The sequence below is a fragment of the Trypanosoma conorhini genome (assembly GCF_003719485.1).
Source record: "Trypanosoma conorhini strain 025E chromosome Unknown Tco_14.4_contig_00184, whole genome shotgun sequence".
Taxonomy (NCBI): Eukaryota; Euglenozoa; class Kinetoplastea; order Trypanosomatida; family Trypanosomatidae; genus Trypanosoma; species Trypanosoma conorhini.
This window is the reverse complement of record NW_021704270.1, coordinates 10,416-30,637: the sequence shown is the minus strand read 5'-3', so window position 1 is coordinate 30,637 and position 20,222 is coordinate 10,416. Positions and strand designations below refer to the sequence as shown.

At 52.1% G+C, this 20,222-nt stretch overlaps 9 protein-coding genes across 9 annotated transcripts, besides 15 other annotated features; all 9 read left to right on the top strand.

The window, feature by feature from the left end:
• Nucleotides 1-4: 4 nt before the first annotated feature.
• Nucleotides 5-36: a microsatellite.
• Nucleotides 37-61: 25 nt separating this feature from the next.
• Tco025E_03865 (uncharacterized protein) lies at nt 62-2,689 on the top strand (the record flags this gene model as incomplete). Its single annotated transcript, XM_029370782.1, has 1 exon — nt 62-2,689. The coding sequence occupies one exon, from the start codon at nt 62-64 to the stop codon at nt 2,687-2,689; it is 2,628 nt and encodes an 875-aa protein (XP_029229137.1).
• A 686-nt stretch (nt 2,690-3,375) lies between these two features.
• Nucleotides 3,376-3,415: a microsatellite.
• A 53-nt stretch (nt 3,416-3,468) lies between these two features.
• Nucleotides 3,469-3,493: a microsatellite.
• Nucleotides 3,494-3,520: 27 nt separating this feature from the next.
• On the top strand, nt 3,521-4,081 carry Tco025E_03864 (uncharacterized protein; the record flags this gene model as incomplete). The annotated part of the gene is made up of 1 exon (XM_029370781.1): nt 3,521-4,081. The coding sequence occupies one exon, from the start codon at nt 3,521-3,523 to the stop codon at nt 4,079-4,081; it is 561 nt and encodes a 186-aa protein (XP_029229136.1).
• A 48-nt stretch (nt 4,082-4,129) lies between these two features.
• Nucleotides 4,130-4,172: a microsatellite.
• Nucleotides 4,173-4,505: 333 nt separating this feature from the next.
• Nucleotides 4,506-5,003, top strand: Tco025E_03863 (iron-sulfur cluster assembly protein; the record flags this gene model as incomplete). The annotated part of the gene is made up of 1 exon (XM_029370780.1): nt 4,506-5,003. The coding sequence occupies one exon, from the start codon at nt 4,506-4,508 to the stop codon at nt 5,001-5,003; it is 498 nt and encodes a 165-aa protein (XP_029229135.1).
• A 203-nt stretch (nt 5,004-5,206) lies between these two features.
• Nucleotides 5,207-5,257: a microsatellite.
• Nucleotides 5,258-5,544: 287 nt separating this feature from the next.
• Nucleotides 5,545-5,569: a microsatellite.
• A 28-nt stretch (nt 5,570-5,597) lies between these two features.
• Nucleotides 5,598-5,626: a microsatellite.
• A 143-nt stretch (nt 5,627-5,769) lies between these two features.
• Nucleotides 5,770-5,806: a microsatellite.
• A 290-nt stretch (nt 5,807-6,096) lies between these two features.
• Nucleotides 6,097-6,136: a microsatellite.
• Nucleotides 6,137-6,620: 484 nt separating this feature from the next.
• On the top strand, nt 6,621-7,160 carry Tco025E_03862 (cyclophilin; the record flags this gene model as incomplete). The annotated part of the gene is made up of 1 exon (XM_029370779.1): nt 6,621-7,160. One exon carries the CDS (start codon nt 6,621-6,623, stop codon nt 7,158-7,160), a length of 540 nt encoding a protein of 179 aa, XP_029229134.1.
• Nucleotides 7,161-7,300: 140 nt separating this feature from the next.
• Nucleotides 7,301-7,338: a microsatellite.
• A 100-nt stretch (nt 7,339-7,438) lies between these two features.
• Nucleotides 7,439-7,479: a microsatellite.
• Nucleotides 7,480-7,488: 9 nt separating this feature from the next.
• Tco025E_03861 (methyltransferase like 6) lies at nt 7,489-8,397 on the top strand (the record flags this gene model as incomplete). Its single annotated transcript, XM_029370778.1, has 1 exon — nt 7,489-8,397. The coding sequence occupies one exon, from the start codon at nt 7,489-7,491 to the stop codon at nt 8,395-8,397; it is 909 nt and encodes a 302-aa protein (XP_029229133.1).
• Nucleotides 8,398-8,680: 283 nt separating this feature from the next.
• Nucleotides 8,681-8,711: a microsatellite.
• Nucleotides 8,712-8,785: 74 nt separating this feature from the next.
• On the top strand, nt 8,786-11,005 carry Tco025E_03860 (putative DNA repair protein RAD2; the record flags this gene model as incomplete). Its single annotated transcript, XM_029370777.1, has 1 exon — nt 8,786-11,005. One exon carries the CDS (start codon nt 8,786-8,788, stop codon nt 11,003-11,005), a length of 2,220 nt encoding a protein of 739 aa, XP_029229132.1.
• A 34-nt stretch (nt 11,006-11,039) lies between these two features.
• Nucleotides 11,040-11,082: a microsatellite.
• Nucleotides 11,083-11,340: 258 nt separating this feature from the next.
• Nucleotides 11,341-14,352, top strand: Tco025E_03859 (uncharacterized protein; the record flags this gene model as incomplete). Its single annotated transcript, XM_029370776.1, has 1 exon — nt 11,341-14,352. The coding sequence occupies one exon, from the start codon at nt 11,341-11,343 to the stop codon at nt 14,350-14,352; it is 3,012 nt and encodes a 1,003-aa protein (XP_029229131.1).
• A 1,708-nt stretch (nt 14,353-16,060) lies between these two features.
• Tco025E_03858 (putative membrane transporter protein) lies at nt 16,061-17,626 on the top strand (the record flags this gene model as incomplete). The annotated part of the gene is made up of 1 exon (XM_029370775.1): nt 16,061-17,626. One exon carries the CDS (start codon nt 16,061-16,063, stop codon nt 17,624-17,626), a length of 1,566 nt encoding a protein of 521 aa, XP_029229130.1.
• Nucleotides 17,627-17,776: 150 nt separating this feature from the next.
• Nucleotides 17,777-17,811: a sequence feature (A-rich).
• A 224-nt stretch (nt 17,812-18,035) lies between these two features.
• Nucleotides 18,036-19,478, top strand: Tco025E_03857 (putative membrane transporter protein; the record flags this gene model as incomplete). Its single annotated transcript, XM_029370774.1, has 1 exon — nt 18,036-19,478. The coding sequence occupies one exon, from the start codon at nt 18,036-18,038 to the stop codon at nt 19,476-19,478; it is 1,443 nt and encodes a 480-aa protein (XP_029229129.1).
• A 349-nt stretch (nt 19,479-19,827) lies between these two features.
• Nucleotides 19,828-19,859: a microsatellite.
• Nucleotides 19,860-20,222: the final 363 nt, after the last annotated feature.

Sequence of the window (20,222 nt, the reverse complement as noted above, 5' to 3'; positions counted from 1 at the left end):
CCCTACCCACCCTACCCACCACACACACACACACACCCCGAAGGACCGTGCGGCTGGTGCAATGGACTGGAAGAACGCATCGATGAGCGGGAACCTGACGTGGGTGAAGGGTACGGCGGCGTCCTCGCCGACTCATGCAACTCTTTACTCTGAGCTTTCGCCAACACTTATCGTGGGCTTCACGCCGCATGATGGCGCCCCAGCTGACTACGTCAAGTTCTCCAATGTGGCCTCCGTGATGCACATGGCTCCGCACACCGTCCAACTGCGCCTTAGGGGAGCGGCGCAGCTCTCCTTAATCGCCCCCGACGCTGCGGCATGTCTTCAGTGGGTTGACGCCATTAATATCGCCTTATCTGGCACGCAGGGCGGCTCGGCGTCGGTGGGGAGAGTGGCGTCGGCAGTTGTCAGGCAGTCTCCACGAGAGCAAACTGTTTCCACGGCGGGGAGCGGCGTCGCCGGATTCTCCGCATGGAAAGAGCCGCAAAGAGTGCTTCATCCCAACGATGCAAGGAGTGTGAGCAGCGGAGCGCACGTGACGGAGCATGGCGAAAGTGTTCCTCTGAATGATGCCACGATGAGCTTAGAGAATGTGGGGGCCAACAGGGGGGTTGCAGTGCGGCGAGCACATGATACTAACCCGAATACCTCACAGTCCATGGTCAACTCCCTCGGTTTTGCTCATCCCCCGCAATCTTCTATGGTTCATCATGGCGTACCTGAACGGACCATGCTTCCACAGCGGGCAGAGGATGACACGTTTCTGCCACCTCCCGAAAGAGGTTTCAAGGAAGCTGCTGCGGTGAGCAGAACGACTGAGCCAAACTTGAGCCGCATCAGTTCAGATGTTGATACATCTTCGGAGATGCGAAAAGGAGCGGCCTTGTTTTCTGGAAACCTCTCTCAAAGAGAAAAACTTCCTTCTGCTTCGAGTAACTACACTTCTCAGTTAAAGCCTCCTATTTCAACACTCGGCCCTTCCGCCGTGGTCCCTTTGAGAGGAATGGAGAGCCGTCGACCCACTGTTTCCATGACTTCTGAAGATCGATGTGACATGGAACGAGGGGGCTCGCACACGGCGGACCTTCGTCCTCCAGAGCCACCGCATGGGCCATTGTCGTTTGACAAGGCAGGAATCGAGTTGTTTGGGTCCCGTTTGCCTGCCAAGGGTGAGTACTCCAGTCACCCTGAGGAAGTAGAAGCAAGAGGTGAAGATAAGAAGCTATCTCGTGGCGATGCTGCGCTTTCTGCGCCCCACGTTGACGCCGATGCAAGGAGCAACACTGTAAAACAGACGGTTGGGGTTCCATCGTCGAAGGAATTGCAGTCAGCTAACTATGCGGCGCCGGTCTCATTTCAGCACGGGGCGGCCACACCCGCTTTTGGGTCAGGTCGATTCCCTGAGAGAAAACCGACGCATGCCGACGCTGGCGTGACGAGGCAGGCCGTTCTTGGGGCGACGGAGGTAGAAGAAGCGTCAGGCAGGGACGCGTTGGCAGGCCCCCATAGCCGCCAAGTGAATGAATTTCTTCCTCCCCCCGCTTGGCAGTCGCGCGGCAATGCGAGGTCGCCGTTGAAGAGTAAAACCCCACCAGAGACATCGGGCGTGGATCGGCCGCGTGAGGGATACAGATACCACAGTAATCGTACGAAAAGTAGTACTCCTCAAACGACGTTGGCGGAGTCAATTATCGACCGAATTATTAACGTCTCTCCTCGTAGTGCTCCGTACGCGAAATCTTCTCCCGCAGTATTCTCGCCTGGGATTGACACTCCCTCTGTACGTTTGCCATTGCGAGAGAGGGACGGTTACTATCGCCCCATTGAAGCCGCCGTGGCGGTGATACCGCGAGACAGCGCATCTGGCGTTAGGGGCGTGTTGGGGCGGTCAAGCGGCATGAAGAGTGACTGGCCGCGAAACGTGACTGAACGCTGCCGCGCAAGCGATTTACTCCCTCCAAAACAATGGGGTGCGGGGCCTTCTATTGCTCCCAGATACACGGAACTGTACCGGGGAAGGAGCCCTCCTACGGTGCACAACGATGCGCGTGAGCGTCACACAGCGATGCAGTCGCCGGCTTATCGACGCCCGGCAGAGCACACATCTTATAGTGCCGCTCGGTCGTCCTCACTGAGTGGCGTAGGGGTTGTAAGGGGCGGACCGACATCACCTCGCTCGCGCCGTGAGAGCTTCCAAGGTGCGTCGTCGCGAGACTCCGGCAGGGTGTCAAGGCGGAAGAAATTGGGACGCAAGAGGAGGGGCGGGGCTCTACAGCCAGCTGCCCTCTTCCTGATGGAGCCCAGACTATTCAAGAAGCACACGATCCAGGGCCGCCGTGGCTCCGAACACTATGTGTGTATGACAGAAGACGGTGCATGTATTGTGTGCATTCCTGCGCGGGAATTTGAGACGCAGTATGCAAGGCGTCAGCGAAGGCTTGCTTCATTGGAGGAAGTGCTGTGCGTGTACGGCGATGGGTGTCGGGCAATGGAACTGAGAAGCATTGATCATGTCTCGCTTGGGATGGAGGAGGAATGGACGCACGGTTTGGATCTACAAGTTGTGGGGCTGGATAGACTCGTCTGCGTTGTGTCTCGTTCGCATGCCCTCCTTCTGGAGGCTGCTACAGCTGCTGGGGCAAATAATTTCGTGGAGGCGTTGAATGCGTGTCTGCTTGAATATGCCTAGAATTGCAGGCTACAATGCGGGAATGGAGACTGTTGGCAATTGTTTTTGAGTGGCAGCTTATGGATTGCTGCATCTGTCACATCTCGTACAGCCGTACGGGAGGGATGTGGGGATGTGGGGGTGGGAGAGGAGGCGATGCGGTTCTTTTTTTTTTGTTCTTCTTCTTGGTGCTCCGCACCGTCATCCGTCCCTGCTTTTTCGCGGTCCTTCACTTTTAAATGCTTCTCGGCGCATGTTTACCTCACTTGCTCTCCCTCGCTCTATAACCGGATGCCCTTTCGGTTTCTTCGTTTCATATGATGACTGTCGGTACTTTTTTTTTTTTGGTCTTACTACGGCGATGTTCTTCACCGTCCGCGCGTTTTCTGCTCTTCTTCGGTGGAGGTGCGGCTCTTGCTGTGGGGCTCAATGGATGAATGATGAGGGGGGGGGAACTGACGCAAGACACCGCAGACAGCAGCTACACAGAAACATGCCTCCACGCCTATGCGTGCCAGCAGGGCTACAGCGAATGCAGGGAGGAAAGGGGAACTGAATGACGCCAGGTGGGATGCAGGGAGCTTCTAGGCTTGAGTGCCTCGCTAACATCAATGCTCTTCTGTGTCACGCGCGCGTGCATACAAGTATACATGTTTCTCTGGCGCATGGTACGAGTTTGTCCATCGTTTATTGGTTGTGTTTGCCATTATATGTACATATGTATATATATATATATATCTGTGTATACAGTTACGTATTTCACCTGCGTGCTTTTGCTGCTTTCTTGTTTATTTTACTGCACACACAAACAAACAAACAACAAACTCAAGGGGTTGCGAATTGTGTTTTCCCATGTCAGCGTCAGCGTATCATGTGGCGAACCTTTTGCGACAAGACAAAAACGGTGTAGGCAGTGAAGTTGGGAGAAACACACTCGCAAAGCTCACACGGGATGTGGAGGCATTTTTGGCTCGTGCGGTGGATGTTCCCCCTGTCGTGATGGAGACGTCACACGAGGAGAGCGAGGCTGGGTCAATGGAGGTGCAGCTTAGCGTTGTGGCGGGTGTCTTGGAGCCACGCGAGCCTGCCAACAACGCCACGGCGGTTGACGGTGTCTTGCTGCCGACGGCGAAGAATCATGCGACGGTTGACCGGCAGCGGGTGCGTGAGGCGCAGGCGATGTTGAACCTTTTGAGCGCCCTCTCAACGAGTGGCGGCGCACCAGCTGTCTCTGTGGCTGCTAAACCACATCCTCAGGCCGCTGTGGAGGGTGAAGAAATGGACGGGGTGGAATCCGACGACGAATCCATTGCGGTGTTTGATGCCGACGAGCTGGCAAAGGACACGAGCTCTTCGGAGGACGAAAGTGACGCGCAAAGGCGGCCGCCGCCTCGCATATTGGAGTTGAACTGAGTTCTTACATCACCAGCCATAACACGGTGATGCGGCTGTTAAGTATATATGCATGCATGCATGCATACATACATACATTCTTCTTTGCATGTTATTCACCCCTCTCCACAGTGTAGTACACCCCCCGCTGCGGCTTGTCGTTTTTTTTTTGAGGGGGCTTCTTCCGTTTCTTCGCCATTCTTTCCGCACCTCACTTTTCCCGTGCCCCATTTTATTCTCTTGCCTGGGCCCAGTCACTTTCTCCGCAGAGGGAGCCGTAACAAGGGAAACACAGGAAAGCAGAGAGCATTCGTGGTAGTTATTTCGACCTTGAGCGTAGAGCCAGGAGAAGAACGTAGGAGCTGAAGGAAAACAAGAGGGAGGGAAGAAGTACGCAAGAAGGGGATTTTTTTTAAAAAAAGTGTGTGTGTGCGGGGGAAGACAGATGCGTCGCCTTACGAGTACCCCGCTCGCGGTGAACACGGCGGTGGCGTCCCTGCGCACGCTTTACAGCGCGGTGGTGGAGGACCACTACAACCACCCGCGGAACGTGGGAAAACTTGACAAGGCCGACCCGAACGTGGGCACGGGGCTCCGCGGCGCACCCGAGTGCGGTGACATGACACAGATGCAAGTGAAGGTGAACCCCGACACAGGGGTCATTGAAGATGTGAAGTTCAAAGCCTTTGGCTGCGGGAGCGCGATTGCCGCCTCCTCCTACGCGTCCCAAGCGATTAGAGGGAAGACTTTATCAGAGGCGCTGGAGCTGACGAACAAGAAAATAGCGCAAGAGCTTTCCCTTCCCCCCGTCAAGCTGCACTGCTCCATGCTGGCGCAGGAAACCATCCAGGCGGCGGTGGAGAACTATCTATCGAAGAACCCTTCGCTTAAGTCAAAGGTACAGAAGAAGAAAACGACGGAAGCCCCAAACCCCCTAAACTGAGAGCATACGCGACCCGTGGGTCGCACACAGCTGGTAAAGAGCTTGGAAGGGAAACTAAAATGAGAGAGAGAGTTTGGCTTTGTAACATACTTGGCTGCGAACTCCCTTCCCCATCAGTTTCTTGCCTTCTGTTTTTTTTTTCTGTCCCTGTTAACTATTCGATGCGATTCATTACTTGTTTAATTCATATTTCCTAGGACAGTTATATAAGTGCATCTTTACATGTGTTTCTATATATATATATATATATATATCTGCAACTCGCCGTGCATTCATCCATTTACCCCCTATCAACGTCACTACTAGTTGCGTCCTCCGCTGCTTCTGGTGACCCTATTGGTAATGACATATGCACAAGTAGACAGGGGGGGGGGGAAGTTTTTTTTTTTTTTGCTTCTATGTTCAAGCGGAAACGCATACAAGTAAAGAGTAAGGAGGGAAAAGATGGGGTGCAGTGAGAGGGGGACGAACGTAGTGGGACGAAATTGCGTTATATACTTCTCCTGTTTGGAGTGTATATTGTCATGAACGAGGAAGAAAGGTGTGTGTGCGTGTGTGTGGGTCTGCTTATGCACCTGTGCCGCTTTAGCATGTTTTGTTTTTTCCTCATTTGTTTGTTTGTTCTTTTTTCCCCCCATTTTTCACGCACCTTTGGCTCCCAGGCTCACACACTTCTTTTCGCCATGAATTGAGCGCCTTCTCGTTGGCCCGCTTGTTCTCTGGCTTCCGTTCTTATGGTGTTTTTCTTGCTGGAGTCCTTTCCGCCTGTGGTGTCTATGTGCGTGTGTGTTTGTATGTGCGTGCGATGGGGCATTGTTGCAAGCGGGAGAAATGAGAAGGAAGCCAAATAACTATATATATATATATGTGAAAGAGATGCGTCTGTGTCGTTCTTTGGATCTGCGTTGTCGCCGAGGGGCGACAAGGGTGGAGCGGGGAGCTGGCAGGCGCGCTGGTGCACCAGCGCGCAGGGACTTCTATAGTTATGTATAAGCACATGCGTTTTAAGTGGAGGAGCGAAGGTGGGGGGCAAACGACACCAACAGCGACCGAGAGAAAGGTGGTGAGGCCGAACTCCAGAAAAAGGCGTGGCGAAAATGACAATGAAAATGAAAATGAAAAAAAAATTAAAAGGGCTCAAGTCCATGACTTCATTGCTTGTGTGAAGCGCCAATAAGTGTAACTAAGCGCAAACTCACAAGGCATGGCCTTTTCACTCCAGTTGGCCTCCTTTGCTTCCCCCATTCTCTCGCTTCTCTTCTCCCCTTTTCGGTGTGTGTGTGTCGTTTTTTTTTTTTACTTCTCTCTTTGATTCCTTTTTTGCTGCTCATGTCTGGCAGCGGCAGTTCTGGGAGTGTGCCTGGCTGCGGCGGGATCTTGCTCCATCCCTTCCTCTCCTTGTTTTCCTTGCGGCTCTGCGTGTGTTTCTGCCTAGGCATAGGTCGCTCCCTGCCCCGAGAAGGGCCGAGAAGGAAGGAGCACGGAGGCAAGCGACGAAGAGAAACAACATCAACACAAGTAAGGCGTCGGGCCGCATAAGCGTCGCAACCGGAGATAGTTGGCCCGCCCCGTTGCATTTCTCGTCGTGTGTTTTGTTGTGTTGTGTGCGGGGACGTCATGTCTGTTATCCTCTCCACAACGAAGGGCAGCTTGCTCATTCACCTCCGCTGCCTGGACTGCCCCAAGGCGTGTTTTAACTTCCTCGCGCTTTGCGCCTCCTCTTACTATGACGGCTGCCGTTTTCACAGGTGCGTTGCGAACGCCTTCGTCCTGACAGGCGATCCCACCGGAACCGGGAAGGGCGGCGAGTCTGTGTTTGCGCCGGAGCAGCGGTATTTTGACGACGAGGGACTCGGAACTGTCCTCCACGACAGTCGCGGGGTTGTGTCCATGGCCCATAAGGGCAACAGACCAAATACGAATGCCTCTCAGTTCTTCATTATGTTTCAGCCCTGCCCGGCCCTTGACACGAAGCACACCGCGTTTGGATGTGTGGACTTGGCCTGGAACGATGGTGAGAGTGAGCGGACGCTCAAAAAGCTCGAGGAGCTGCGGGTAGATGAGAAGTACAACGTACTCGACGAGGGGGCGAGGATTCTTGGGGCAACGGTGCTGTACAATCCATTTGCTGAAGGCCACATTAAACTAGACGCTTAGCCGAAACGACTGCTGGGCGTTGCCCCTCGGCAACGGGGCGGTGGGTGCGCATTTTCTTGTTCTTGTCGCTGCGACTGTGTGCGCCGCAGAAGGGTGTTGGCGTGCTTGCCGGGTCACTCATCCGCGGCAGCGGCAGCCACAGGGGAGGAGGAGGAGGACGGGCGACAAGGAGGAGGAGCAAAGATCACACAAAACGGTCAAACACACCAACAAGGAACTAGCGTCTGTTCTCCTCCTTTTCTCTTTACTGCAGGCTTGCTGGCCAAAAGAAGAAAGCGAACAACAACAATAAAAGCAGCAGCAACAAAAACAACAACAAGGTCTGGGGATGCCCGACGATGGGATGAAGAGTAGTGGGTCAATGCGCAAGCGCCCACGGGACCCTCCGTTTGTTGCCGACTACCGCCCCTACACAGGGTGCCAACTGGCGCATGCACTGAAGGGAAAAACGACACACAAAGGAAACTGGGATATTTATTACCGCAACAATACAGTGAAGGGCTACCGCAATCGCCATTACATTATACGTGAATTTCACGAGCTCCGCGAGGCCCTTAATCGCCTTAAAGAAGGGTCTTCCTCGCCAGCAGTAGATCTTATTTGGATGGAGGTGGGTTGTGGCGTGGGCAACGCCATCCTCCCGATTCTTGAGGAGTATGGTGACGTCAATGGATGGCGTCTTGTTGCGTTTGATATCTCCTCTGTTGCAATTGAATTACTGCAGAAGAAGCGAAACGCCCTCCCCGAGTGTTGCCGGGGGAAACTTGCCGTGCGTGTTCTGGATCCAGTTGAGGAGGATATCCCCGTTGCGGGGGCCTCTTCTGGATGCCCGCTTGGCCTTGCTGCGGGCTCAGTTGGTTTTGTGTCGATGATCTTTGTGTTGTGCTCCATCCCGGTGGAGAAGCACCTACTTGTGCTGCGGCGTGTGGCACTCTGCATGGCCGAGGGGAGCGTCTTTTTTTTTCGCGACTACTGCATCGACGACCACGCAGAGAAACGGTTTGATCCCCGGCGTCAGTTGGAGGAAAACACCTTCACTCGCAGCAACGGAACCCTGAGCCACTTCTTTTCCCTTGCGGAGGTGCGGCGTTTGTTTCAAGGGTCCGGGTTTGAGGCGCTGGAGCTTCTAGTCGTTGAGCGAGAGGTGGTTAACAGGAAGCAGGGAGCCACCATGCGTCGAAAGTTCCTCCAAGGCCGCTTCCGCAAGTCGGGGAAGGGAGAAGAACAAAAGAGCTAGTGCTGCGGGCAAGGAATTTACTGCCTCGACTCGAGTAACCGAATGTGCTTCACCGCATATTCCTTTTCAAAGCCTCCCACACGCTTTTCTTCTCTCCATGGAGAGAAGAAGGTTTAAGCAAACTACTTCTCCGCCCTTACCGCAACTTCTGTCCTTTTTTTCTTTTTTTTTTGTTGCTGCTGCGCACGCTTATTTACACACATATATATATATAAATTTTTCCTGCACCTCAACGCTTTGAAGTGTGTCAAACGGAAGGGAGAAGAAACGCAAAACGGGGAAGAAGACAAAGGCACAGACAACGACAAAGTCAACAACGTCAACAACATTAGAAACAGTGCGTGGAACTCGGAGGCTTTAGGCGCAACGGTCTCCATCGCGGAGCGAAATGGGCGTGCATGGACTATGGCGCCTCCTTGACACCTTTGGGGAAGTAACGCAACCGGGCGACTGGCGTGGCAAGCGGGTTGCGGTTGACGCGAGCATTTGGATGAGTCAATTTCGGGCCCAATGCGCAGCCGGAGAAAATGTGGAACAGCGCATTCTTGAGGGATTTTTCTTACGCATCCTTAAACTTCTTTTCTACGGTATTGAACCCGTCTTTGTCTTTGACGGAGCGGCCACAACCTTGAAGTCGATGGAGCGACGACGGCGAGCGGAGCGTCGGGCAGCGCTGGAGCGCGCGGCTCTCACTCGTCGCGCCAAACAGATCGTCCAGGCCCAGTTGGCCTCGGGCGTCTTGGACTTACGTGCGTTGGATCAACAGAGCCCAGTGAAGGCGGGCGATGCTCGAATTGCGCAACGCGCATCCCCAGGCAGATTGCCTGTTGCCGTGACAGGCGGTTGTGGTGCTCCTTCGCGGAGATTAATGTGCAAACGAAGGCGTGAAATTGTGCTGGAGCCAGACATCGTCTCGAGAACTCTGACGAATAATTTCTTGACAGAGGCGGAGGAATGGATGGAGGAAAAGAGGCGCGGCGAAATGTGCGTTGAGGCCAACACGCTCTTGTACTCGAGCACTTCCCTCTTCATGGGGCCTCGACGGGTGTTGGAAGGAAAAATAGATGCATCCATGGCGTCCGCCGTGCAGACTGTGCGCGACAAAAATCCCTCACAACAAGTGGTTCCTTCTTGCTTAACTAGCGGAGCATCCTCGGTGGTGAGCTCGGATGATGGCATAATTAGTAATAATGACTATGAAACAGTGCCCACTAGCACAACTAGTGGGGACTCTGTTGTAATTGTAGAAGAAGATAGAGAGACGTTGGTGGATCGTCTCCGTGAGCTGGAGGAGGTAAGGAGTCATTCGTTGCATGACGACTCTTGCGAGACGTGGTCAGAAAAGGCTATGGTGAAAAGCGACGGCGACATCCTCTCTTCATGCGGCGATGGAGGTGACAGTCGTGATGGCAGCACAAGTGACCATGCTGCGGATGACTCGGTCCAGCTGTGGAACCCTGGTACCCAACTAAATTGCCGAAGGAGCGCTGAAACCACAAGTATGCAGCGCGAGGTATCTGAAGGAGGGAGTGGGCAGTATGCACCTGTTTCCCTTCGCCCCGTTGAACGGCAAACTGGTGGGGAGACAGATGCACGAGTAGCACTGGATATTACAGGCGCACTGGGTGTCAAAAATTTAGCGGCAGCACCGTTGCCTTTCCATCCGTCGCGCACGCCGACGCCGACTTCAGCTCCAAGGCCAGCATCAGCATCATCAACAACGAGCAAGAACTTAAGACAAGTTATACCGTTTGAATTGTTGGAGATTGCCGAGCTACTTGACTGTTGTGGGATTCCATTTGTCCTGAGTCCTCATGAAGCGGATGCACAGTGTGCCTTCCTGAGCCAGCAGCGGCTTGTGGATGCGGTGTTCTCGGAGGATAGCGACGTCATTGTCCATGGCGCCACGGTTGTGCTGCGGGGATTCTTCGCGAAGGACCGTTATGTGGTGGCCTATCGTCAGAGCGATTTGGCGACGTGTGGCGTGGACAAGGACGTCTTGGTCGCGCTTGCACTTTTGCTTGGATGCGACTACGCGGAGGGTGTGGACGGAGTCTCCTTGTTGGAGGCGCTACGCATAATCACTGCCTTTTGGGGCCAAGGGAGCGAACAAGGCCCCACGCATGTGCTGGAGATGTTGACGCAGTGGAGGAATGCCGTGGCCCAGCGTCGTTTTGTCTGGGATGACGAAAGCACCCTCTTGCAGTTATACTTGAACTGGAGGAAGTGGACCTCGCTGCGGGTGGGCATGGAATTCCCGAACGCCCACGTCGTGGGTGCCTTTTTCAACGCCACCGTGAATACGGACCTAAGGTCGTTTGCAGTGGCGTCTCCGGACTGGAAGCGGCTGCGGACCTTCGCCGGCATGCACGGCTTGCTTGGCAGTGTGACGTGCCAGCAAAGGCTGGAGTTGGCTCAAAAGGAATTCATGGCAAGGGAACTTCGGCGTCAAGAGGAACGCAACAAGCGACAGTGGCGTCTGACTGATTTTGCGATGCCATCACAGATAAAGGAGACTGTGATTTACAAGAAACAGCCGCCCAAGTTTGAAGCGGCGCTCTCCGCCTTGCGTGCTGCCAGGCGAGGCGGGGTTAGCTTGGATGGCTGACCTCCTTTACATCCTGGGTCGCTGAGGGGGGAGTTGTATTTGCGCGTGTGTGTTGTGTGTGTGGGAGTATGCGCGTGGGGTCCCACGGTGCCGCACTCTTTTCATCGATGGGCTCTTTTCTTCTTTGTTGGTTTGATTCCTTTTCCTCCTCAAGAGAATAGAAGGCAACAACAACAAAATTAAAAAAAAAGAGAGATATAGAGGGATAGATAGGGAGTGAGCACGCTCTCTCGCGCGAGAAGACGAGAAATTGGAGTCAACGCAAAACACCTTTTGATTCTCTTCTAGAGTAGGAAGGCAGAGGCGAGGCAAAGAGAAAAATAAAAAAAACACCAATGGCTCAGTTGTATGCGGCAGACGGACATGTGGACGGCAGAGAGGACGAGGCTCACGCCGCGGCGATACATCAAGCTCTTCATTCCTCTGCGGAAGAGATGCCTGCCTTGGAGTTCGCCGAGATTGGGGGCAATCGCTCAAAGAGTAACGTTAGTTTTGGCCTCCCGCCATATGAGCCACGGTATCCAACTGACCAGCGGGGCAGTGAAGCTTTTCTGAATGTTCCCTGGGATTTGCGCAAACCAACCGTGTCGGACCGTTGTGGTGTTTTTGAGGGTTTGCTTTCTAAAAAATTCTGGAGGCACTCGGAGTTCGCGCTACGAATCACACTTCTTGCCGTGCTACTGCCTGCTTCTCTCATCGCGGCGGGGCTACCCAACTCGCCCTTTATTTCACCGACGTATCCTGTTTCTGCAGCGGTGCTGGCCTCCAGGATTACGGTGGGTGAAGGTCTAGTGTACCTTGTCACTTGGATTCGTGCCGGTTGTATTTGGCTTCCGCTCGCAACTATTGGGGCGGCTCTTCGCCTCGGTGAGTACACCATAGGATGGTGCTGCTTCTACACCCTGCTCCTGTTCGTGATGGCGGCAATCACGGAAGACATGGTTCGACGCATCTGTCTCCTTTTGTTCAACAGCTGTATGATTGGCATCCTCATCGATCCAGGGCGTGGTGTGGTGTACCCTTCACGAGTCATGACAGACTGGTCCATTGGCACAGGTCTTTGTCTTCTTGCAACTTTTCTGCCGTACCCTCTTTTTTGCAGCAAAAAGGCCCATTTTAGCCTTACTCAGATTGCGCGAAACACCGGAACGGCGTTGAAGGGTATGTCATCCTGCTTTTGGTCAGAGTCCAATGTTAAGCGAAATATGGCAATGACAAAGGTTCGTATTGTAAATGCGGCCATCGATGCGCAGATGAGCGAATTTAATGTAGCGCAGGAGAATTCATTTTACGAATTTATGTTTGAGGGCTTTGAGAGGTGGGATGTACGTAAAGCAAAGGCGAAACTCTTCTCAAGGCTACGTTCCAACCTGGGGAGCTTGTCGCGGGTCCTTGACATTGTGGAGTCCAAGCCGTGGGTGGTGGATGACTCCGCGAGGTCAAATGCCTTTGGGGAGTACATGCGTCCACATATCCTTAACTTTTCAACCTCGCTCGATAACCTTACTAATGCGCTTGCCTCTGCCAAAACCTTTCGAGGCATAAAAGAGCTTCACGGTCTTTTTGTGGAACTGAATGATGCCACCGTAATGCTCCAGGATGAGTTTGGTCACGCCCGCCGCAGACTCTTTTATGAACTTAAACCGGAAACCTTGGAAGAATTTGTGCCATTGATGACGTTCTTCTTCTTCTCCATTATTAACTTCCGAGACACCCTGCTGCAGTTTGACTCCCAGGTGCACCACAGAGAGGCTCATCTGAAACACTCCATCAAGAAAGTTCTGCACAAAGCTGTGTGGAAACCTATCTGTGAAAATGTTTTATTTTTCCGGCTACTTGTGATGCGGCGGCACCGCAGAGAGCTTCAGCGCCTGATAGAGGCAGCAAAGGTGAGCGCGGCGATGATATTAACCGTTGGATTTTCGTTTCTTATCAAAATTGACAAGGCGTCAATCTCCGGGCCAAATATCATCGCCTTTGTGTCTGGAGCCAACCCCGTTGAAGCCCTGCAGGCCTCCATCGTGCGTCTCACGGCGTGTATTTTGGGTAGTGTGCTGGGCTTCTTTGCTGGGACGTATTCTACAACACCTGTCGAAAAAGTCGCCTCTCTCTGCGTGCTTATGTTTGTGGGCACCTTTTTCCGCAGCGACAAACAGTACGGTATTATGGCGGTGTTCGCAATGTTCGTTTTGATTCCACTAGACAGTGTGACAAGTGTGACTACCGAAGACACCATGGCGCGCATGAACCAAATTACATTTGGTATGCTTATCTATGTATGCATCAGCGTCCTTGTGTTTCCGCTGAGCCCTGGGCTTATTCTTTGCAAGAAACGCATCAGAATTCTCTTCATGCTGAGCGAAGTATTTACAGCACTTTGCGATATGTTTACAGAACCTCTCCCTGTTGGAAGAACCTGCTCTACCGCGTTTCCTATTCCTCATGAGCCCGGCACTCGTAACGGCCCTGATGGTGGCAATAACGTGTCTGAGGAAGTAGTTTTGACAAATACGAGCACACGCCTAGTTGTACGCACCGATCATCGCATGCTGGAGGTTAACCTACTCCTGGAAGAAATTGAGGGGCGCCTTAAGAAGACATATCCCTTCATGGGATTTGCTCGCGAGGAGCGTGGACTTGTGGATGCGGATTATCCTGCAAAAGCCTGCGAGAAAACCTCTTATCACCTGTATCGCATGCTAAGCTTATTGAAAACCATGTGGTGCAGCTGGAATGTTTTAAGAAGTCAAAGGTATTACACCCCCGATACACGACACGTACTCCAGAGCCTGCAGCCGATTGGCTGGGATGCGTGCTGCGCGTTCAAGCGATTTGTGGGCATGCTTTGCTACGTACTGCGCAACCCTGCGACGGCGTTGGAAATGGAACTTATCCACGTTGTGCTGGAGCTTATTCAGGCCACAGAGGAAATGCACCTTCGCAAGAATCATATAATGCTGATTCTGATCTGCAACTCCGTGGAGAAATATGGGCGTCGGGGGAAGGATCCGGTTCACAACGCTGCGGAGGGGGCAAAGGACCGGTCAAATTTGCAAAAAAAAAGCAAGCCGATAACGTTGGGCGTGGACAGCCCAGGACTGTCAGGCGAGATTGGGTCCGTACTTACGCTACTTCGCAAGGGTACAATGCCCAATCTACAAGATGAAAGTGCACCCTCGGTAACGGAGGAAGTGAGGCTTTCCGAAAGCTTCGTCATGCCTGTCACGGGAGAAGACGCGGAAGGGCTTCACTCATTCACGCTAAGTGCGCAGATGTTTGCGGATGAGGCAAAACTGTTGTTAATGAGCCTCGAGGAGATGCTGGAGCACTCGCGGAAAAAAATATAATGTGGCGCCCACGACTAGGAATCGGATGAAAAAATAAACACGGTTTTGATATATGCAAGGTGTGGCGCCTAGGGGGCGGAACAGGCCTGAGTGGGCTGGAGGAGGAGCCTCTGTGTGGAGGTGGGCCACAGTGGTGCAAGCAGCTTATATGTCTTGCGCTGGTGTCTCCCCACTCGCGCGCTCCCCCCCCTCCCTCTCTCTCTCTTTCTTTCATAGCACTCCCCAGCTTAACCCTTCCCCCAGCTCCCCCTTACACCTTGCCACATATATCCCTTCTTTTTTTTTAGTGTTTTTTCGGTCTTCCTGAAAGGATGGTGTGCTAAGGCTATATTCGAGATAAGTGGGCGCATTCAGCTTTTGCTGGACGCCTCGCTCGGCGGGGGGTGGGGGGTGCGTAAGGGTGCAGGTATGTGCCACTTCCTCTGTGCCTGTGGGGGGCAGTAGAGCGCATGCGGATATGAGTTGAGAAGAAACGCCCTTGCGAATAGGTGGGCAGAGCGAGAGAGGGAGGGGAAGGGGTGTCTGGGGTATAAGGAACAGATGGCGCAATTGCGATCTGCCTCCTTGACTTGGTTTGTATTGCAAAATAAGATGATAACGACAAACACCAAAGGTGGTTTCTGCGGAACCGATTGCTTTCCCCCTTTTGCCTCTAGAGACATGCGTTTTCCCGACTGCTTTTGTTGTCGAGGCGTTGGTGCCTTGCAGCGGCCGCACTCTCGATCCCCCTCTCTAGTTCCCCAACTCCGCCAACCTTAAAGAGAGCAAATAAAGGGAAGTACTGCACACAGCGCATATATGTCTCTTCTATGTGTTATTTAAAAAAAAAGAAAGAAAAAAACTTTTCCCAACAAAAGTTCCTGTAGCAAAAGCTTCTCTTCCTTAAGTTTATTGTCCCGATTTATTTATTTATTTTTAAATGTATATTGTTGTTTTTGGCGTTTGCGGTGGTTTTCGCCTTTTTGCATGCCGTTGACTTGCATGCTTGCTCACAACCTCGCTTGTTCACACCTTGTGTGTGCCTCTTTGTGTACGTTGCGCGAATTATATCTCTGGTCTTTTTTACTCGCGGCTCGCTGCGATGCCCCTTTCTTCCGGCGGCGTCGTTGCCTGCGCGTTGAGCCGTCGGCTTCCATAGCCGTGGTCTTGTGGACGCCACACGGCGATGGTGAAAGGGGGCGGATGCCTCTCTGGAACTTGTGCTCCACGAGGGAAACGAAGCGAACGCCGGTTCCCCTCGTCTGGGTGCATCCGTGTCCGCCATGGGGCAAGGCGGGGTGGTGAGGGCAAGCTGCGAGGGGGCAAAGGAAGGAAGTTGGGCGATGCTCTCGATACCGTACGGATGCAGGTGGAATGCGGAGGGGGGATATAAATAAATGTGGAGGATAATAATACTGGATAATCTCAAGAAGTAAATAAAAAATGAAACCCGTGGCCGTATACACAACTGTGTGCTTGCTTTTATTTATTTGTTGTGCCTTTGCGTTGCCTCTCTCGTTCATCGTCGCATTTTTATTTATTTATTGTTCTTCCGGGCATGCAAAATTTATATATATAAATAAAAGCGAATAGAAAAGGGGGGACAACAGACAAACGAGAAGGAGGACACGTAGCGTGTGGAGCTCCTCCTGGGTGCTTCGTGTGTCCTTGGGCGGTTACATAATTTTCCGCGTGGATTTTTAGTGTGTCGTTCAACGGGGCAGAAAGTATGGCATCCAATGTGCATGCTCTGACGAATGAATCCTTCGCAACCACGGCCGTGGTGGCGTTGGAAGAAGAGCACCTTCCGGAGAACATATCCACGTTGGAAATAGTGAAAAAGTTTATTGTGACAGGTATCCCCCTCACTGTGGCCACACTCTCGCAGTTCTCTATTATTACCGTCATACTTGCCATCGTAGGAAGGATGTTGGGGGTGAATGAACTTGGAGGGGCCTCATTGGCACTTGGACTTATTAATGCGACGGCATTTGCGTTTGCAGCCGGCTCCTGTGGGGCGCTTGAGACTGTCCTATCTCACACGTATGGTCGTTATAAGTCCGGTGGAGAGGGAGGTACGATGTATATGTATGGCACCTACGTTCAGCGTATGCTTATTATTTTGATTTTTGTTAGCATCCCTCTTGGAGTAATTTTGATATATGCTGATGCATTTTTGGAGTATATTGGGCAGAGTGAGGAGGTTGTGTATTACACTGGACGTTTTTGCCGCATCGCAGCTTTTGGTATCCCAAGTACACAGGTTTTTCAAGTGATTGGCCGTTATTATGCCTGCCAACATGAGACGCGACCCCTTTCAGTGGTGATGATCGCAGCATCTTTCTTTAACCCCGCCTCTCAAGTATTGCTAATTTATTGGTTTGGTTTTGAAGGTTCCCCTGTGGCATGGTTGTTGTTGTTTACTTTTATTGACGCGGCTCTAATTGCGCACGCCTATTGGACAGGGCTTTATAAGAAGACTTGGGGCGGCTGGGACAGAAATGCACTTAAAAATATTAGTGCTCTTGTGAACTTGGCCGTTCCATCAATGGCAATGATGATGAGTGAGTGGGTCGTACTGGAGGTGATTTCCATTTGTGCCGGGTTTGCGGAGCCTCACGAATTGGCCGCGTTTGCTATTACGATGCAGGTGTTTGGCGTCTGTTGGAGCATCGCATCTGGGACGATGATTCTTGTCTGCGTACTCATCGGCAACGCCATTGGTGAAGGTAAGCCGTTGCTTGGAAGGCGCATTGCCAACGTGGCCATCGCGATCGTGTCTGTCACTGCTATATTTGATGTTACGCTCTGTTGGCTTTTAGAGGATCGCATCCCTTTCCTTTTTACGTCAGAGGAAAAGGTGGTTGTGGTGTATCGCCGTCTGCTGCGCTACGTCCTGCCGTATCATCTGTTTGATACCTTTCAAAGTACGGTCATGGGAATTCTGCGTGGGTGTGGGCTACAAAAGCTTGGGGCAATTATTATCGGTTCCGCACTCTGCCTAGTGGGGGCGCCGGTGGCGTTTTTCCTCTTTTTCCACGTTAAGTATGGTGTGGAGTCCCTTTGGATTGGCCCATTCTTTGGCGTGGTGGTGCTGGGGTGCCCGTCGTACGTCTACCTTCTCTACTGGCACATTGATTGGCCGAACTTGAAGCCACACCAAGAGGAGTCGAACGTCGTGCTGGAGGAGTTGTCGGAAGCCGTGGAGGAAGCGGAAGTAACGGTCGAGTCGGGGGAGGGCGCCGTGCAGCGCTCTGAGGCTGACGCGGCCAAGGAGCATGAGGAGGCAAAATAATAACAAAAGAGAATAAAAAGTTGGGGAGGATGCGAGGAAAACAAAACAAAAAACAAGGAGTCAACAAATAACAATGTTTTTTTTTTGTATTGGGGGAAAAAAAAAACAGTTTCCGCCGAGGTGAGATTGTTTTCAACACGTTTTTGTAACTTTTTCTTGTTGTTGTTGTTTTGTTGTTTATTTTTTAACTCACCACTAATTTTATTCTGATCGCGTTTTCACCACGGAGATTCTTTTTACAGCAGGATTGCCTTATCAGTAGGTGTGGGCCCTCTCACCCCCCCCCCATTGCTGTATTTGAGCTTTTGCTTTCCTTCCTTTTTTAAAAATTTCTTTGCTTTCATAATTTTCCTTCTCCTCCTGGTGCTCTACGATTTTTTTTTCTTCTTCTTTGCCTCTGAAGGATGCGATGGAGTATAAAAAGCTGGCCAACGGCCCGCCTCAGGAGGAATGCGCCGAGTGTGTAGTGCCTACGCAGAGGGAACTCCTTTTGGAGGTTCTGCGCATAGGTGTTCCGCTGTCAGCTTCTCAGCTATCGCAGTTTAGTTTTATGATCGTCATGTTTTTTTTCGCAGGTCATCTGGGTGTGGAAGAGCTAGGAAGTGTTTCCATCGCTCTCGGCATTCTCAACGCGACCGGATTCGCTTTTGGCAGTGGACTCTGTGGGGCGCTGGAGACGCTTTTATCGCATTCCTACGGACAGGATCCGCGAAGCATCATGTACGGGGTTTATGCCCAGAGGATGTTTCTTATACTCATGATTTTTACAATTCCTCTGGCTATTTTGCTGAGTTGCTTGACGCCAATATTGGTAGCTATCGGTGAACCTGCTCATGTGGCGGCGGAGGTGGGCTCATTTTGTGTCATCTGCGTCATTGGATTGCCGCCGATTATGTTGTTGGAACTGCTTCGACGTTATTATGCGAGTCAGCACCGCTCGAATCCGGTTTTTGTGGCCTTGGTGATGGCCGCAATTATAAATCCACTCCTACAGTACGTCTTTGTCTATTTTTTTGGATACAAAGGGATTGCGTTGGGGTGGGTGATTCTTCTTGTGGCCATGGATATCGCCCTACTTGCCTACCTTAGGCTGAGCGGTCTGTATCGTTATACGTGGGGTGGCTGGAGCAAGGCGGCGCTTAGCAACTGGGTTCCCATCTTGAAGCTGGCTATTCCATCCCTTGGGATGGCCTTTAGTGAGTGGAGTGCAATGGAGGTAAATTCCGTCTGTGCAGGTTTTATGCCTTCTGTGCAGTTGGCTGCATATGCCATTAGTAGTCAGGTGGCGAACCTATGTTGGAGCGCGGTGTCTGGCTTTTTTATGGCCAGCACCGTCTTGGTAGGGAATTGTGTTGGCGAAGGCCACCCACAATTGGGACGACGCTACGCAATTTTGTCCTTCATAGTTGTGTTAGTCGTCGCCTGCGTGAACGTCACTGCGGCCTGGATCTACCGAAAGGAAATTGCTTATGTATTCACTGAGGACAGCGAGGTTGTATCTATATTCGCGGAAATTACTCCCTTTTTCTTGGTGTATCACATGTTGGATTCCATCCAATGCAACTTTTTGGGGATTTTGCGCGGCTGTGGGCTTCAGGTCGTTGGCGTTGTCATTGTTTTTGTGGGCCTGACGATTGTAGGAATGCCGCTGGGTCTATTTCTTCTTTTTCGCTGTGGCTATGGCGTCAAGGCGTTGTGGATTGGCCCTATTGTGGGCTGCACGTTGCTGGGGATTCCGGCGTACCTGTTTGTCTTCCTCTGCCGCATCAAGTGGGAGCGGCTCCGGCCCTACGTGGAGGCGCCCCCCGGCGAGGTCGTGCTCAGTGTCGTCACCTCTTCGACTGAGCCGTGAGGCACACGCGACAATACGTTTTGACCCACACCACTTCCTTGGGCGTCTGTTTGTCTTCGTTTTCTTTTCCTCTTTGCACCACTCTTACGCAACGTACAAAAGCAAAACAACAACAAAAACGAGAGAATAAAGGTGGTAAAGAAAAGAATGATAGTGCGAAACAACAAAATCAACAAAACTAAACCATTCTCTTCGCCTAACTCGTCGGAGGGGCACTGGGTTTTCTCCTGAGAAGAACAGGGTCGTTCGTTACATGAGGCGCCCTGCTTGTTCTGTTGAGACTCTCAACTGCTACCCGTGTAGTCTGACTCTCTAAACATTGTGTGTCTCACTCTCTTGCTTCTTCCACGTTTGTTTGTTTGTTTGTTTGTTTGTTTTTTGGGAGGGGAACTTGCGAGAGAAATGGCTGCTCCTTGCGGAGCTTTTGTTTTGCTTTGCCGAGTAGATCCCCGAGTGACAAAACATCTTGCTTTCAATCTTGCGCTGTTGAAGTTGCGCAACGACCAAGTTTTGAATGCCCACTCCACACATCCCGGTCCGCCCCCCGCCTCGCACGGGAGTCGGGCTAAATGCCGTCTTCGGCACCTCCTTTTTTCCGTGTTTTGACGACTACGCACAAGGTGCAGCTGCCTTGGAATGGCGCTTGCTTACCGGAAAGAGCTCGCTGGATTCTTGGCGGAACCCGTGGAAAATGAACGTATGCGCATTGTGCGTTGCCTTCCTCTCGTATTCTACTAGGGGGTA